Source organism: Rhinolophus ferrumequinum, chromosome 22 (genome assembly GCF_004115265.2).
Source record: "Rhinolophus ferrumequinum isolate MPI-CBG mRhiFer1 chromosome 22, mRhiFer1_v1.p, whole genome shotgun sequence".
NCBI classification, from domain to species: domain Eukaryota; kingdom Metazoa; phylum Chordata; class Mammalia; order Chiroptera; family Rhinolophidae; genus Rhinolophus; species Rhinolophus ferrumequinum.
In genome coordinates, this window is record NC_046305.1 from 11,783,152 (window position 1) to 11,798,118 (window position 14,967).

A 14,967-nucleotide genomic window follows, 5' to 3' on the forward strand; every position below is an offset into this window, starting at 1 on the left:
GAAATACCAGCTCCACACACACACATCTCAGAGGACACCTTCTTGTTCTACACCGCTGGAGGACGGATAGATTTAAGTGCAGTCCAAACTGCTGCATCGAGTGACAAGGCCAGATAAAGGTGACCGTGGGCCAGATGGAGCAGAGAAAGCTGATTTGGTATGCAGCACACCTGCTGGGACAGGCTAGGAACTCTGCTGGAAGGAAGACCCATTGGAAATGCTGGAGACAGGCAGTCACCATCCAGGGCTCAGCATGGAAGGGGTGGTCCCACTGACGAGTGCAGGGCGCGTGTCATCCTCAGAGGTCCAGGCAGGTGTTGGCATGTGGGGGATAACGCGGCCCTGCCTGGCTCCTCTGCTGAGGTTTAGAGAAGAATCTGGGTCTAGAGGAAACAGGGTACTGGGAAGCTCCCAAGGCCAGGATTGGGGTCCAGAAGAACACGGCGGAGAGCCAGCTCCAAGAACTGGGCCGTGTCCCCGCTCTGGGACCCTCAACACCCTGGGCCTACTTACCATGTTGTAAGTGCGATTCTGCTGCTGCAGCTTTGAGCCCATTGGTGATGAGTCCCTAGGGGCCGGGGCCATGCCTCAATTCTCTTTGTGCCCCTGGTGCCTAAAAGGAGCGCTCAGTGAACGTGTCCTGAACGAACAGGGGACTCGATGTGGGGTCCCCTGCATAGTGAACCTGAGCTCCTTGCTGGCCCCGAGCCTGGACTAGGGTTGCCCGGCAGTGAGGTATGGGGCTGAGAACCAGGCAGGCGCCAGGATTCACAGTTCTCTGGAAGGGTTGTTGTTATTATTGCAGTGTTTAGAGGGGTGAGGACACGAGACATAAATCACTTTTGTTTAATCAAAAATCGGGGGGAAAAGAAAACTAACGCTTGTGCTTAGGGAGCTCGGAAAATGAGTGTGGCTTGCTTGCTTCAGGGTCCGATTCAGTGCAAGTTGTCTTTCTCCAGGGAGCGATTTTCACACGAACTTTGCCACCCAGAGGAGCGATGTCACATTTCCCTTCTCTGCTTCAAGTCAGAGCCCAGGGCCCTAGAGGCTTTCTCTGTCACCTGGCCCAGGAACGTGCTCTGGGGCCTGCAGTAGGAGAGCAAGGTCTGCAGGGCCCTCTGCAGAATGGGACTGGGATAGACTGAGACTATTGTTTTATGGGGCCCTGGACAAACGGTCATTGTTACAAACTCTGTCTCCATGTCCCAGCCCATTGGCCATTCAGGTGGCAAAGAGGCGGATTTGTAACCCGAGCTCTAACTGTGCCAGGTCACCTTTGCTGGGAGCTTTAACCCCGGGGCCACTGTTACCTTCGTTTTTGGATCTTGTCCACTATGTCCCTTTTGCACTACAAACATAAGAACACGAAATCAAGTCAAGTTTCCTTCGGTGAGGACTTGTTAGAGTGAAGTAAGAGAGGTGACATGTGCTAGGAGAGGGCGGCAGAGATTGGCTACCTGCTCCTTAAACCTCTTTCCCCTGATTCTTGGGAGGACTTTGCGGTGTGTCCCCGCCTCTTTTGCAGTTAGGTGTGGCCTTGTGGTTGCGTTTTAGCCAGAGAAGTGGGAGGGGGAGTGATGCAGGCCGCTCCCAGGACGCGTGCTGTATGCCTCCCACAAATACCGTGCAAAAATACAGCTGAACCCTGTGCGACACAGGGCTTCGGGGTGCCGCCCCGCCGCGCAGCTTTCAATCCACGTATAACTTTTGACTCCCCCTAACACATGACTGCTAGCAGCCTACTGTTGGCAGGAAGCCTTACCAATAACGTAAGCAATCGGTTAACAGACATTTTGTGTGGGCCATGTGTTTTATACCGTATTCTTAAAATAACGCAAGGTAGAGAAAAGCACGTGTTAGGAAGAAAATCGTAAGGAAGACAAAATACATTTAGAATATTTACTGAGAAAAATCCACGTATAAGTGGACCTGCACAGTTCAAACCCAAGTTGTTCAAGGGTCAGCGGTAACCTCCCAGCAAGGACCATCCAAAGAGGCTTTGGAGCCACTCAATCTGATCGCGTCAGTGATCCACGGGAACTTGGAGGTGTCAGAGGTGGAGGGATGGCAACTGTAGAGAGCCGTCGAGCACGGAGGCTGAAAGAGCCAGGAGTATAACTGCCATCCCCTGTTTGGACTCCATCCAAAGAGGTACGGGGACTCCAGCCAAGTGAGGCAGCCCCAGGAGCCACATTTGGCAGGAGCAGAGGAGCCTCTGATTATTGGGGGCTCTTTATCTCACACAGCAGGCTGCTCTGTAACCGCTGGCTGTGGGAATAGTAACAGGTTCCCCTGGGTCCTGGGAGGCCCTGAAAAACATGACCCTGTCATGTGAACACACAGGAGAAAAAGGCCTGCAATCCTCATACAATACATTCGCTCTGCCTTTTCTCCTTAGCTGTATTGAATTAGCTGGAGATTTACAATGATCTGTTCAGAATATTACGTTTTGTTCCTGAAATAGAGGTACTAAAAGTTCCCATGATAGAAACTGGATGTAATTTTCCCATAGAAACAATATAATAGGATAATTCTAGCCAAGAGCGGATATACTATTTATAGAAAGGATCAGAAATTGCATAGTAACCAGCGTGTCAGTGACAAAAGCTATCTACCCTGACACAGTGTAAAGCTTTGTGAGGTGTCTATAAGTCAGTCAAATAGGACAATGCAGTAACCAGTCTCATTAAATCTCTAGAAGCAATGTATGTGAGGGTTCCCTGGGGCGAGGCACCAGGGAGCCCCCTCAGGCTGGGGTGGCACCCAGACACTGCAGTATGTCTGCAGGTATTAAGAGCAGTACAGCTAGGGCATGGTCACGGCAGTCGGAGGTTGACTGGGGAGCACAGCCGTCAGGGTGCTGGGCACCTTTATGAAACATTCTACCCGAATCCAAGGGCTTTAGAACACTGAGTCTCCCAGATTGGGGAGGGGGGCGGTGAAAGGAGCCTGGGCAGCTCATTGCCACTTCCTCCCCACCCCTCCCAGACTAAACAGAGTGACAGACACATTGTCCTTGGTTGTGTTAGAGTCAGATCAAAGGCTGTCACCAGGTTGGGGGCTGCGACATAACCCCATGGGAGGTGCATCAGAAATGCTGCAGGCAGCTCCCCAGGAAGTTCCCAGGGCTCCTGGCTTCCTGGAGGACAGGCACGCACTGTAGGAAAGGAAGGGTGAGTGTGAAAGGTTGTTCTGGGGGTGCAGGCACGTGTTTCACGTGTAGTTTGCAGCAGTTCCAGTTCTCCTGTGGGGATTCTGTCCTCAGAATTCCCAAGTTGGCCTTTCGGTACCAACTAGTAGTTGAAATGACAGGAAAGAAGGAAGTGGACTGCCGGGGATAAGAGGAAAGGAGAAATTAGGCATGTAACCTGGATTCCGAATGATTTTAGGTTCCTTTGAAGGCCATGCTCCTTTCATTCTTGAAGCACAAATTACAGCTGCTCTCAGAATGGCTTTTTCTCTAGCATTCTCCCTCCTCACCTTCCCCCGCCAGAGGCTTCTCACCTTTAGCATTATGGTTTCTTGCCGCAGCCCTCTTCCAGGATGACAGGAGAACCAGAAGAGAATTGGGGGTGTTGGGGAGAGGGGACAGGGCCAGCCATGCCATCAGGCCAGGGAATCAGAAATCATCCTGCCAAGACTGGCACCCCCACCCCACCCCCGACCCTCCACAGTACAGAAAACCCCAGGTTAGCGCAGTATATGTACCTTGAACCAGAGAGACTTCAGGGCATCTCAACCCAAGACAGCGCCAGGCCCGAGGGAGGGTCCATCCACATCCGGAGAGCATGACAGAGGAAATCGTGGGCTTAGAGAAGTTAGTCGTTGCGGGCAGACCCCATCCTCCTCAATAGGATGGTTCTACTGGGGAGGACCAGCAATTCTTGCTTCTCCTGAGCTGTGCCTTGTGCTCCAGCCACAGTAGGCACGGGCCCTCGGGGTGGCCTTTGCAGGAGACTTTCCCCTGTGGCTTTGGAACCTGACTGTGTCCCTCATCTCAATGGCCAAGGCACACCAGGCTCCGAGCCACAGTGACACTCAGGGCTGGCATTGGGTCCTGGGCATTGTGACCTCAGCTGTTCCGCACACATAGGTGATCATCCCGCCCTCACCTGCGCCTGTGGGCTGCATAGGACAGTGGCCTGGTCACGGGGGCCCATCGTGGGGAGGTCGGGAAGCTGAGAACACTCAGGCCTCCACCATGTCGGCCAAGAGGAAAACAAACCTGGTAAAGGAGAAACGTAGCTGGACAGAGGGGGGCCTCAGCTCCCATTGGAGGTGCAGGAGTGGGGTGGGGGATGCAGAGAAAGCCCCGATGCATCCTTGGCTTTTCTTCCTCTGTTCTGAGCATGAAGTGGCCTCTCAGGCTGGAAGGAGGGTGGGATTGACCCCTGGCCTTGGCGTGGGAAGAAGACAGGCCTCTCCTGACTTCCTCTGGGATAAGGAACGTAATACCCCGCCCCACCCCCAACCACTCCCACAGCCATGACCTCGCGTTAGGCTGGCGCCAGGCGCACATCTAATGGGTGTATCCAAGGTGTACAATAACCTCACTATAGAAATACAGTTTCAGCCCCATTTCACAGATGAGGAAATAGAGGCTCAGAGAGACTAAACAACTTGCCCACGTTGACACAGCCAGTAGGAGGACAGCTGAGGTTAGAACCCGAGTCTGTGCTCCTGAAGTAATACTTGTATGCCTTCCTTAAAGTTACCTTAAAGTGCTTCCTCGCCCAGGTACCCCCAGCAGGGAGATGGCTGCCTGCGGAACGGGCAGGCCTTTGCTCATACGAGATGTATTATAACATGACAGAATCTGAGTTGTCTCGGGTCAGGTGCTGGGGGATATGTGGGCCTGCGCAGAAGCGCAGTTGGACAGGCAGGGTCAGGTGGGGGTCCTCCTGCAAGGGCCGCTGTTAGCCTCCCAATCCTGGTGCCTGGGAGGCTGAGTCCCAACCTCCTCTCTCTGCAGAGCAAGAACTACAAGGCAGTTTGCCTGGAATTGAAGCCAGAGCCAATCAAAGTAAGAAGCTATGTTGTGGCCAGTACGGCAGCCCGGCCTGGGACTCATAGGGAGGGGACTTGGAGTCAGGGGCCATGCTCTGTTGCTGGCGGCAAAGACCTGTCCCAGGTGCTGGGGGTACATTGAGAGACCCCCAGGCTGTTTGCTGTCCTAGAACTTCACATTAGTAACTAATCACACACACACATAAGTAAGGAAAAATTTAGCAGTGTTACCTGCTATGCAGAGAATTAAAATAGGGAGACATGAGTGGGGGGCTGTTCGAGATCAGTGGTCAGGAAAGGCCACCATGTGAGCCGAGAGCTGCAGGACGGGCTCAGGCCACTCCAAGGTGGAGAAAGCAGCATGTACCGAGGTCCGGACGTAGGAATGAGCTTGGCTGTCAGGGGACAGAGAGCTGAGGCCCAGTGGGCCGGGAGGGCAGTAGAGGAGATGAGCTCAGAGGGAATAGAAGGAAGGAGGAAGCTGTGTAGGTGGGGCCACCAGCTCTGGCCCAAAGGGAAGAACAGAAACGGGGTGCTCTCTCCTGCCTTATGTACCCCACACCTGCAGTTTGCAAGACGCTGTGTTTCTGGTTTCAATCAACAGACATATGACTACAAGCAAGTTAAAGCAGCAGAGCCATTTCCCAAGCCAGGAGGGACACGGGCGCTAAAGGTAGGTGTGCGAACCCGGGCGGCCAGGGGTTGGATCAGCCTTGTGAAGGGGTGGGCAGGGGGCAGCACCACAAGGTCCGTGCTGGGTAAAACTGCTGGCATCTGTGGCTGGGCTTTGGGCCCTGTGGCTTCGTTCCCTCCGCTTCTGTGTGTTTGTTTGCTTGTTTTAACTCTTTGTCTTGAAACAATTTCATACTTACAGAAAAGTTTCAAAAACTAGCACAATGAATTCTAGTATACCCTGCACCCAGATTCCCCAAATGTTGGCATTTTATCAGGTTCTTTCCCTCCGTCTCAATATATAGTATATTCACACACACACTATATATATATATATATATCCTGAACTATTTGAGAGCATGTTTCTCTCAAATTTCAGAATTTCCTAAAGACAAAAACACTCTCTTGCATAGCCACAGTATAATCATTAAAATATCAAAATCAGGAAAATAACATCGATACAATATTTATCTACAGCCCTTATTCTAATTTCAGCAATTATCCCACTACTGTTTTTCGTAACAAAAGGAAAAACAACTTTTTTGGTCTGGGATCCAGTCTAGGATTACACGCATCTAGGTTCCATGTCTCTCTATGTCCTTGCATCTACCCTTGTGTTTTGCAACACAGACATTTTCGGGGATTACAGTGTATCTCTGTTGTCGAATGACCCTCAGTTTGGCTTGTCTGTGATTAGATTTGGGCTATGCATTTTGGGCAGTCGCACCACAGACGTATCAGAAGACACATGATGTCTGCCACACCCTGTTTTCTAACAGCATCCTCTTTCCTCCTCAGTGGGAAGTATGTCTCTTTTCCTCCTCTGTCCATGCCCCCAGGATCTTTCCTTTCCTCCTTGGACAGTTTCCCTTCTATCCAAGACATTTCTTTACTCTTTCTCTTCCCTATTTTATTTCCTCAGAATGAACTCAGGGAGGTGAGGGAAGAGCTCAAGGAAAAAATGGAGGAGATTAAACAGGTAACAGGATGAGACTTTTTAGAACGTGGAGGTAAAGGGTAGCTTTGAGGGAAACGCGGTGCCTGACTTTGACAGTGAAGGAGGTCAGGACTTGCATGGAAAAGGCAATCAGATGAACTCAGCCCGAATCCCCTAGAGCATCTAAGGGTCAGACAGCTTAGGATATCTGATTTCTTACTTGTTTGAAACTTAAACCCAATTTTTCAAAAAAAATTTTATTGGGGAATATTGGGAACAGTGTATTTCTCCAGGGCCCATCAGCTCCAAGTTGTTGTGCTTCAATCTAGTTGTGGAGGGCGCAGCTCAGCGCCATGTCCAGTTGCCGTTTTCATTCAGTTGTGGGGGGCACAGCCCACCATCCCAATCCTGGGAATTGAACCGGCAACCTTGTTGTTGAGAGCTCGTTCTCTAACCAACTGAACCATCCGGCCGCCCCTCCGGAAGCTCAGCGGCAGCTCGTTGTCTTCAATCTAGTTGTGGAGGGCGCAGCTCACTGGCCCAAGTGGGAATCAAACCGGCAACCCTGTTGTTCAGAGCTCGTGCTCTAACCAACTGAGCCATCCGGCCGCCCAAACCCAATGTTTGAATGATAGTGACTCTCTAAGGTGTCCTATGGATAGGGTTGGGGAGCTGAACTTTAGTGACAGAGTGAGAGGGGCTTATTGGAATTTGGGGGTAGTCAGGGACCAACTCCATTCTCCTTATCCACCCCCCGCTCCCCGCCTTGAGCAAGCTGCAGAGCAAGACCTCGCTTCTTGTTTCTTTGATGGAACCACCTACAGCATCCTTAGGAAGAAAGCGAATGCTCAAGCCAGGAGATGTGATTGGAGCTGGGGTGGGAGCTCCACGTGGAAGCCTTGCAGTAGCCAGGGCTAAGCTGTGCTAGGCTGGGGCTGGTGGTGACTCGATGGTACATGTTCCCAAGTCCCTTCACAGACTCCTTAGGAAGAACGTGGCCTTAATGGGTCATCATCAGTCCATTCCTTGAGCTTTATCCAGCTCACTCCAGGGGACCAGCTGCTGCCCTTTGCTGAAAATGCCCCAAAGATGATTCCACATTCAATAACATGCTCTGTGCCTTTTTTCCTCATTAGATAAAAGATGTAATGGACAAGGATTTTGATAAACTCCAGGAATTTGTGGTGCTTATGAAGGTAAGCATTTCCTGAGCGCCTTCCACAGGCCAGTACTGTACTAGGGTTGGTGGAAGGAGAGACCAGACCCTGCTCTGCCGGTGCTTACCATCTAGTCCAAACTCTACTGCAAAAAATAAAAATAAAAAAGTAAAATAAATAAAATTAAATAACAAGTAAGTACCCAGGCGAATGAGAACTGGTGGTCAGTTAATTAAGAGTTTAGAGCAGTGAGTAATGAATGTGCGCTGGAGTAACCAGAAGTCCTTACAGAGTGCGTCTTAATGTGAGCCCTGAAGCCTGCATTGGAAGCTTAATGCAGATCTAACCAAAAGTCCAATAAGATTATTTCTGAATTCAACAATTACTAAGAGGACCATGCAGATTGTAGAATAGTGGTTCTCAGACTCTGGTGTGTTTCGTAATCACCAGGAGCACAAATGAATAAAGCAGAGCCCAGGCCCTTTCAGATGGCGCTTGCCACCTTAGATTTTTTTTCACGTTCCCCAGGTAAAAGTTTGAGAACCACCAATGTAGAAGCATAAAAGCAAAAGAAAATATCTAGAAATGTTTCAAGAGTTGTAACTACTCCTACCAGACATAAAAATTCATAATAAAGCCATAATAATCGAATTAAGGGGGTACAGCCCAAGGATAACCAGATAAAGGAGAGAAACCAGCCTAGGTAACCCTGTAACAGCCTCTCTGCCAGGGATGCACCGAGAATCACTTGTGAGGATTTCTGAAATTCGTATACCCAGACCCTGGTCTACGTGACCTGAAGGACAGTCTCCATGGTGGGGCACGATTGCTTAAAACTCCATAAGTGATTGTGATGCCTGCTCCTGGGTGAGAACCAGCTCTGCAGCACTTTTGCAGTAGTGGACACACTGGAATTGGCCACACACTGGAATTGCCTGGACTGTGGCTTTGACCTGCCCTCTTATACCAAGGCTGTTTCGCATAACATTTACACTGGAACCTCTAGGCATGAGGTCCAGGGTCAGTAGTTTCTAAAGTTCCCCCGGTGATTCCAGTGTACACTCCAGTCTGGGAACCCTAGCTCTATAAAATTTAAAATATGATAAAGATGATTTTTTTAAAATGTCAGAAGGAAAGGATTATGTAATAATGTTAACGTTGCTTGAATATATGATGAAAAAACTTAATGCACTTGTCTCTGTAAAGTGACATAGTCTACAAAGGGGATTTAAATAAGAAAAACCAATAAGAAAGTGTATATAAGTATTTAACCAGATAGTCTAAGCATAAGTACAATGGAAGAAATCACAAAGGGAGTATTGATATTATTAACAATATAAAAAAATTTGAATTCATAATGGAAAAGTACCATATACAAAATTAAAAAGCACACAATAGTTTTGGAGAAACAATTTTTTCACAAATGTGGTAGACATAGGTAACAGGTTTTTATCTGTCACATAAAGCTTACACAAAAGGATCCAAAAGGACAAATGGAGAAGGGTAGGAACAGACAATCCACAGCAATAAACATGAAAAGGGTTTACCTCATAAGTAATCAAACGAATGCAAATGAAAACAATAATTAGGCAATTGTCCCATTCAAATAAGCAAAAGTTTTAATCACGACATTTATAGAACAAGGTAGAAATGCTCTTATATTGCTGATCAGAGTGCAAGTTTGTACAAAACTGAGAGGGAATTAGACTATAGGCATCAAACAATATGAAAAGCCTTTGCCTTATCAATTCCACTTCTCAGAATTTAACTTACGAGAATAATCAGAATTGCCAGCATGGATATGCATAAAAAGATGTTCATCACAGGATTATTTATAATAGTAAAAATTTAGAAACAACCAGAATTTTCAACAGCAGAGGAATAGCCAAATAAATTATGGTATATCGATATAATGCACTATCGAGATATTATTGAGAAAGAATGCTTATAATGAGAAAAAAAGCAAGATACAAGTAATATATACAGGCTCATCTCAACAAGAGAAAAGAAAGATAGGTAAGTAAATATATAGGAAAAAAACTGGAAAGAAATATGCCAAAAGGTTAGCGTGTTTCCCCGAAAATAAGACCTAGCTGGACCATCAGCTCTAATGTATCTTTTGGAGCAAAAATTAATATGAGACCCAGTATTATATTGTATTATGTTATATTATATTATATTATACCAGGTATTGTTATGTTACATTATATTATATTATATTATACCCGGTCTTATATTATATTAAAATAAGACTGGGTCTTATATTAATTTTTGCTCCAAAAGATGCATTAGAGCTGATGGTCCGGCTAGGTCTTATTTTGGCGGAGACACGGTAATAGTTATTTCCAGATGATGATAATTTTTTTTCTTTTGTATTCTTCTGTATTATCCAAATTTTCTACAAAGGGCGTGCATTATTTCTATGATAAAATGCAAACAGTAAGTGTTTTGTTAAGGGGGTAGGACTGGGTACAGAAAGGCACAAAAGAGGCTATTTTGGGCACGGGCACAGCTTGCGCACAGCATGGAAGCAGGATGCACATCTGAAGTGTATCGTGGTCAGTGGGGAGGTCAGTCATAAAAGTGAGATCGTTCCGGGAAACTGTGAGAAATGAAATGGAAGGCGCGCAAAGGCAGAGAGTAATGAAGGCTTTTGAAAGACCGACAGGCAGGTTGGGACTTGGCTGTGTAAGCAAGAAGAGGCCTCTGGAGAGTCCTAATCAGAGAACATGCTAGGAGCAGCACTTCAGAAAGCTGAGCCGGCAGCTGTTTGCAAGGTGGCCTGGGGGACCGTGGGGAGTAGGCAGAGGCTGTCGGGAGCAAAATTATCAGACAGGAAGCCATTTCTGACTCAAGGTGAAGAAAGGCTGGAGCAGGTGTAGGAACAGAAGGAAAAGATACATCTGAAAAATAACATTCTTGGAGACTGATTCAATGTAGAGAATGAAAGAGAGGCAAGCATCCATGGTGACACCAAAGTTCTAATCTGTGTGATGAGAAGAAAGTGGTGACAGTGCCAAGGATGGCTGGGAAATACAACTAATTTAGAAGAGAAAATGAGGAGGTCACTTTGGGATGTAAGGATTCTGAGGTGATGGTGAGGAGACTTGTAAGAATATGGGACATTTTGACTCTGTTTTTTTTGGACCCACGGGATATTTTCACTTCAAGGATATTGTGACTCTATTTATGAAAGCAAATATTTAATTCAAAATGTATGCTAACATTTCAAAATGCTTTTCAAGAAGGTGTTTTTTGAAGTCATCTCCACCCAGACAGTATCATTCCTTGATCAGTTTACTATCCTACCCACAGTTCAGTAAACTGTTTCCAGAGCTTTCATTTTTTTATTAAAATTATTTTCCTTGAAGCACATTGTTTTTCATTTACACGTTATGATGTTCGATCCAACCCTGTTTTGTTCATAACAAATGTCATCTATGATAACATCTGCCACCTTACAATTTCTTTTGTGACGACTGTTTCTATCCAAGTTTCTCAGGTCAAATTTATAGACCTAAACTTTACTGAGAAGATCTTACCATTCTTTCAGTTCTTACTAAATGATAAATGTGAAGTACCATTTCAGCTGCTGTTAGTTTTATTTTGTGTTGACCATTTCTGCCAGGAATTGGGTGAAAGCTGGATTGAATACAAGATCTCGGTGCATGGCGGGGGTCAAAATATCGGAGTCGAAAGTGTCTTTGAGGGAAGGGGGTCACGAGATTTGTTTTTTTCGTCCCGTCATTTTATAGGCATTGAACCAAGGCAGATAATGGATTCATCCAAGTGTGAGCTCAGGTAAAACAGTTCCTGGCCTCTGACTCACCTGGAGCCTTTGGACAGGCCCCTAATGCCTCTGCCTGTTGCTCGGCCTCATTGTGGAATGGGGGAGGGCAAAAGAGAGGTGGCCTGTGTCATGCACACCCCATAAGCCACCTCACCGGAGGCCTGTGAGGATTCTCGAGGAAGTAAGATGCCGAGGTGATCTCTGAGTGGTTTGCAGAGAGAGGCAGGAAAAGGATTTCAAAAGCCCTTCAGGGTAATGATTCTAGCTTTGAATTCTCTCTTGAAGGAAATGCAGAAGGATATGGATGAGAAGATGGATGTTTTAATAAATATACACAAGAGCAGCAAGCTGTAAGTGTAACCTGCACCCATCTCTCCTCATCCCTAAAGAATCTCCCCTTTCACTCTGCTAAGTGTCTTTGGGGTTCAGAGGACTCTCAGGCTCTTCAAGGGGCTGTGGTCGGTGCTGTGGCCCCAGTGGCACGGAGTCAAGCCTTCCACAGCCACCCATGCTCTGGTTGCCTCCTTGCCATGTTGGAAATGGTCTCCCCATCTCTGCCCCTCCTTGACTCCCCATTCCTCTTAGAAGAGGACCAAGGGAGCATCAGGAGCCCAGGCTGACAGGAAAGGCTGACCCACAGCTCCGGCTCAAGGAAATGGATGGAGTGGACAGAGCGTTACTTACTCTTCACAAGAAGACTGTGGCACTACAAAAGCCAAAAACGAACTCGCTGAGCTCCCTCCATCAGTGTGAGACCCACTGTGTAAGTGAAGCCCAGCCCCCACCCTGTTAGGGGACACTTTTCAAAAGCCCTTGGCTCCTGCTCCGCCCTCACCTCCCCTGGGCTTCTCCTCGCTCCCCTTGGTACCTCTTGCTGTAAGGGGACTGGTCCCACCCCTGTGCAGTCCCCAGGAGGCCTGTAGAGCCTGGCTCCCTTTCTGGAGTCTTGCCCTCCAGGCCTGGGAAGATCCCTCCATCATGACCAAGTAGGACTCAAGCCGGATGTGCCTGTCCCCAAGTGCCACTGTATTGTTCTGTCCTTTCCTATAGCAAGAGTTGACGAGGTGCCCAGCAGGCTGGCCATCTTGGACCAGGGGAAAGTGATCTTTCATGTACCGTTTCTGTCCTCTACACAGGAGAAATGTTTGTTGTGTATCCTAAAGGACAGCTACAATCAGGGGTAGGTAGAGCCACACGAGAAGTGCCCTGTCCCGCTCGGGCTGTATTCGCATCCAGCCCTACCTGTGGTCCATGCAGACTCCGCCCCACACATACACTCGGTCTCAAAGGCCGTGGCCCCAGGAAGGACAACTCGGGTGGCTCAGCCCGGAGGCTGCTCCCGAGGGGAGGGGGCTCACCAGCTGCTGACCTGACCCGGCCTCAGCTTCCTGCCTTTCTCCCCACGTAGCAGGAACGTTCCATGCCAGGCCTGGGCACCCTTCTCACCTTTGCCATCTGGAGCTTCATTCTGATGTATCTGTGCTTCAACCCCCATGTGACTGAGGACATGCATCCAACTTAGTGCTGATGCAGAACCTGCCAGCAGCCACAGCCTCTCCTCTCCCAGCCCTCGAGCTGCAGCGAAGGCTTGTTGCCCTCTTCCATGCCACCCTGCCCCAGGCCTCCTTCCGCCCGGATTAAAAGCTTCATGTAAAGCCAAAGGGGGGTGTCACGGCTTTGAATATCAGTCCCAAACTCGAGTATGTAAAGTGTGGCACTTGTTTGGTTCTATATCAGTGTATTTCAGACTCCAAACCCTCTTCCTGCTTCCTGATGGATTAGTAGGAAATTTTGTCTTGGTCACCCTTGGGGTCATCCCCTCCCCTTCCACCACGTCCTTCTACTCCACCTGGTTCTGCAAAGGTTCCAGGTCAAAAGAGAGGGGAGGCCCTGAAAATGTCCAATGCCATTCTGCATGGTCGCAGGAGACAACCCCCCGGCCTATCCACCTGCTCCCTCCATGGTCTTGGCTCCTGTACTGTGTGTGTGGGGGGGGGGGGCGGGGGGGAACCTGAGAGGAGAGTCTTGGGCGATGCAAGGAACCCCCAGGCCCAGGGTCTGGTGTGCAGGAAGTCTCAGGGCCCCAGTGCACATAGGAACTTGGGCTCCTTGGGCCCTGAGGATCCGCCCTCCTTCCCCTCGCAAAGGTCCCTCCCTCTTCTCCCACATGGAGAAGTCATATCCTTGGCCTCTAGAGGTGGGGCTGAGCCAGTGACCTCCCACAGCTGCACTGTGTCCTGCCCCAAATCCCCGGAGGGAAGAGGAGACTTGGCTGCCAGCTTGAAATGAGAGTAAAGAAAGATCCGGAGAAAACAGGATTTCAGTGAACTGTTCTACTATGGGTGTGATTCTTTGGCTCCAGTTGGAGGGAAGAAGAATTAAGGGGATTTCGTATTTTAGTTCACACCAGCTCTTGCTTCTACTTTTAGATAGTCTAGTAAATAATTGAGCAAGGTTTTAATGGCTATATTGTAATGAGTAATGTATTGGGTGCTTCAGAGATACATGAAAAACAAACAGACATAGGTCTTGCCCTCAAGGAGCTTATAGTTTTAAAGGAGATGGTAACGATGTACATTACAAATATGGACCACGTATAAATAAGTGCAATAATCATAAGCCTGGGGTGAAAGCAGAAATGGGTTAGGAAAGGGGAAAAGAAAGTGGGTATAGCCCGGTGTTAGTATCCTATTCCTGCTGTAACAGGACCGCACGTGTAATGGCTTAAGACGGGTCCAAAAGGGTCTCCCTGGGCTGGAGGCCAGGTGGTGGCAGGCCTGCGTTCCTTCCGCAGGCTCTCGGGGAGAGTCTGTTTCCTTGCCTTTTTCAGCTTTCAGAGGCGGCCTGCTTTCCTCCTCACGGTGCCCTTCCATCTTCAGAGCCAGCGGTGGCCAGTCAGGTCCTTCTCATTGTCCGTTACTCTAACGCCTCTGGCTTCCACTTTTAAGGACCCTTGTGATGACATCGGGCCCCCCGGATGACACAGGGTCATCTCCGTATTTTAAGGTCAGTTGATCAGCAGCTTTGCTTCCCTTTGCCAGGTAACAACAGTCACAGGTTCTGGGATTAGGACATGGGCACTTTTGGGAGCTGCTGTTTAGCCTCTGCAGGAGGGACCCCAGACCCTGCGCCTTGACTACCAAGCTTCCAAACACTTGGGAATACTTCATTGTTCAGCTCTGTGCTGGGGTGGTGTTAAAACAGGCCCCCAAATTCTTTGACACTTTTTGAAGAGGAGCCTAATTTGTGTCCTCTGGAGTGAGGGCTAGAAGTAGTTACTGGTCCTAATGACTAGAATATGGCAGAAGTGATGGGGTGTTGCTTTCAAGACTGTGTCATAAATGACATGGTGACTTCTCTCTGGCTCGCTCTCATTCCAACAAGAAAGCCAACTGGGCAAGTCG

General features: G+C 48.5%; 1 protein-coding gene across 1 annotated transcript; it reads left to right on the forward strand.

The window, feature by feature from the left end:
- The first annotated feature begins 660 nt into the window (after positions 1-660).
- TEX35 (testis expressed 35) lies at positions 661-13,103 on the forward strand. The gene is made up of 9 exons (XM_033092700.1): positions 661-735; positions 4,094-4,228; positions 5,576-5,680; positions 6,602-6,658; positions 7,753-7,812; positions 11,849-11,913; positions 12,149-12,326; positions 12,700-12,743; positions 12,972-13,103. Exons 1-9 carry the CDS (start codon positions 661-663, stop codon positions 13,033-13,035), a joined length of 783 nt encoding a protein of 260 aa, XP_032948591.1. The 3' UTR covers positions 13,036-13,103.
- Positions 13,104-14,967: the final 1,864 nt, after the last annotated feature.

Excerpts from the sequence above, each read along its gene's own strand:
- TEX35 (XM_033092700.1), top strand. The coding sequence starts at position 661 with ATGTGGGGTCCCCTGCATAGTGAACCTGAGCTCCTTGCTGGCCCCGAG. Across the intron at positions 736-4,093 it reads TAGGGTTGCCCGGCAGTGAG|GTGATCATCCCGCCCTCACC; the intron begins GTATGGGGCTGA and ends CCGCACACATAG. Across the intron at positions 12,327-12,699 it reads ATCAGTGTGAGACCCACTGT|GAGAAATGTTTGTTGTGTAT; the intron begins GTAAGTGAAGCC and ends TCCTCTACACAG.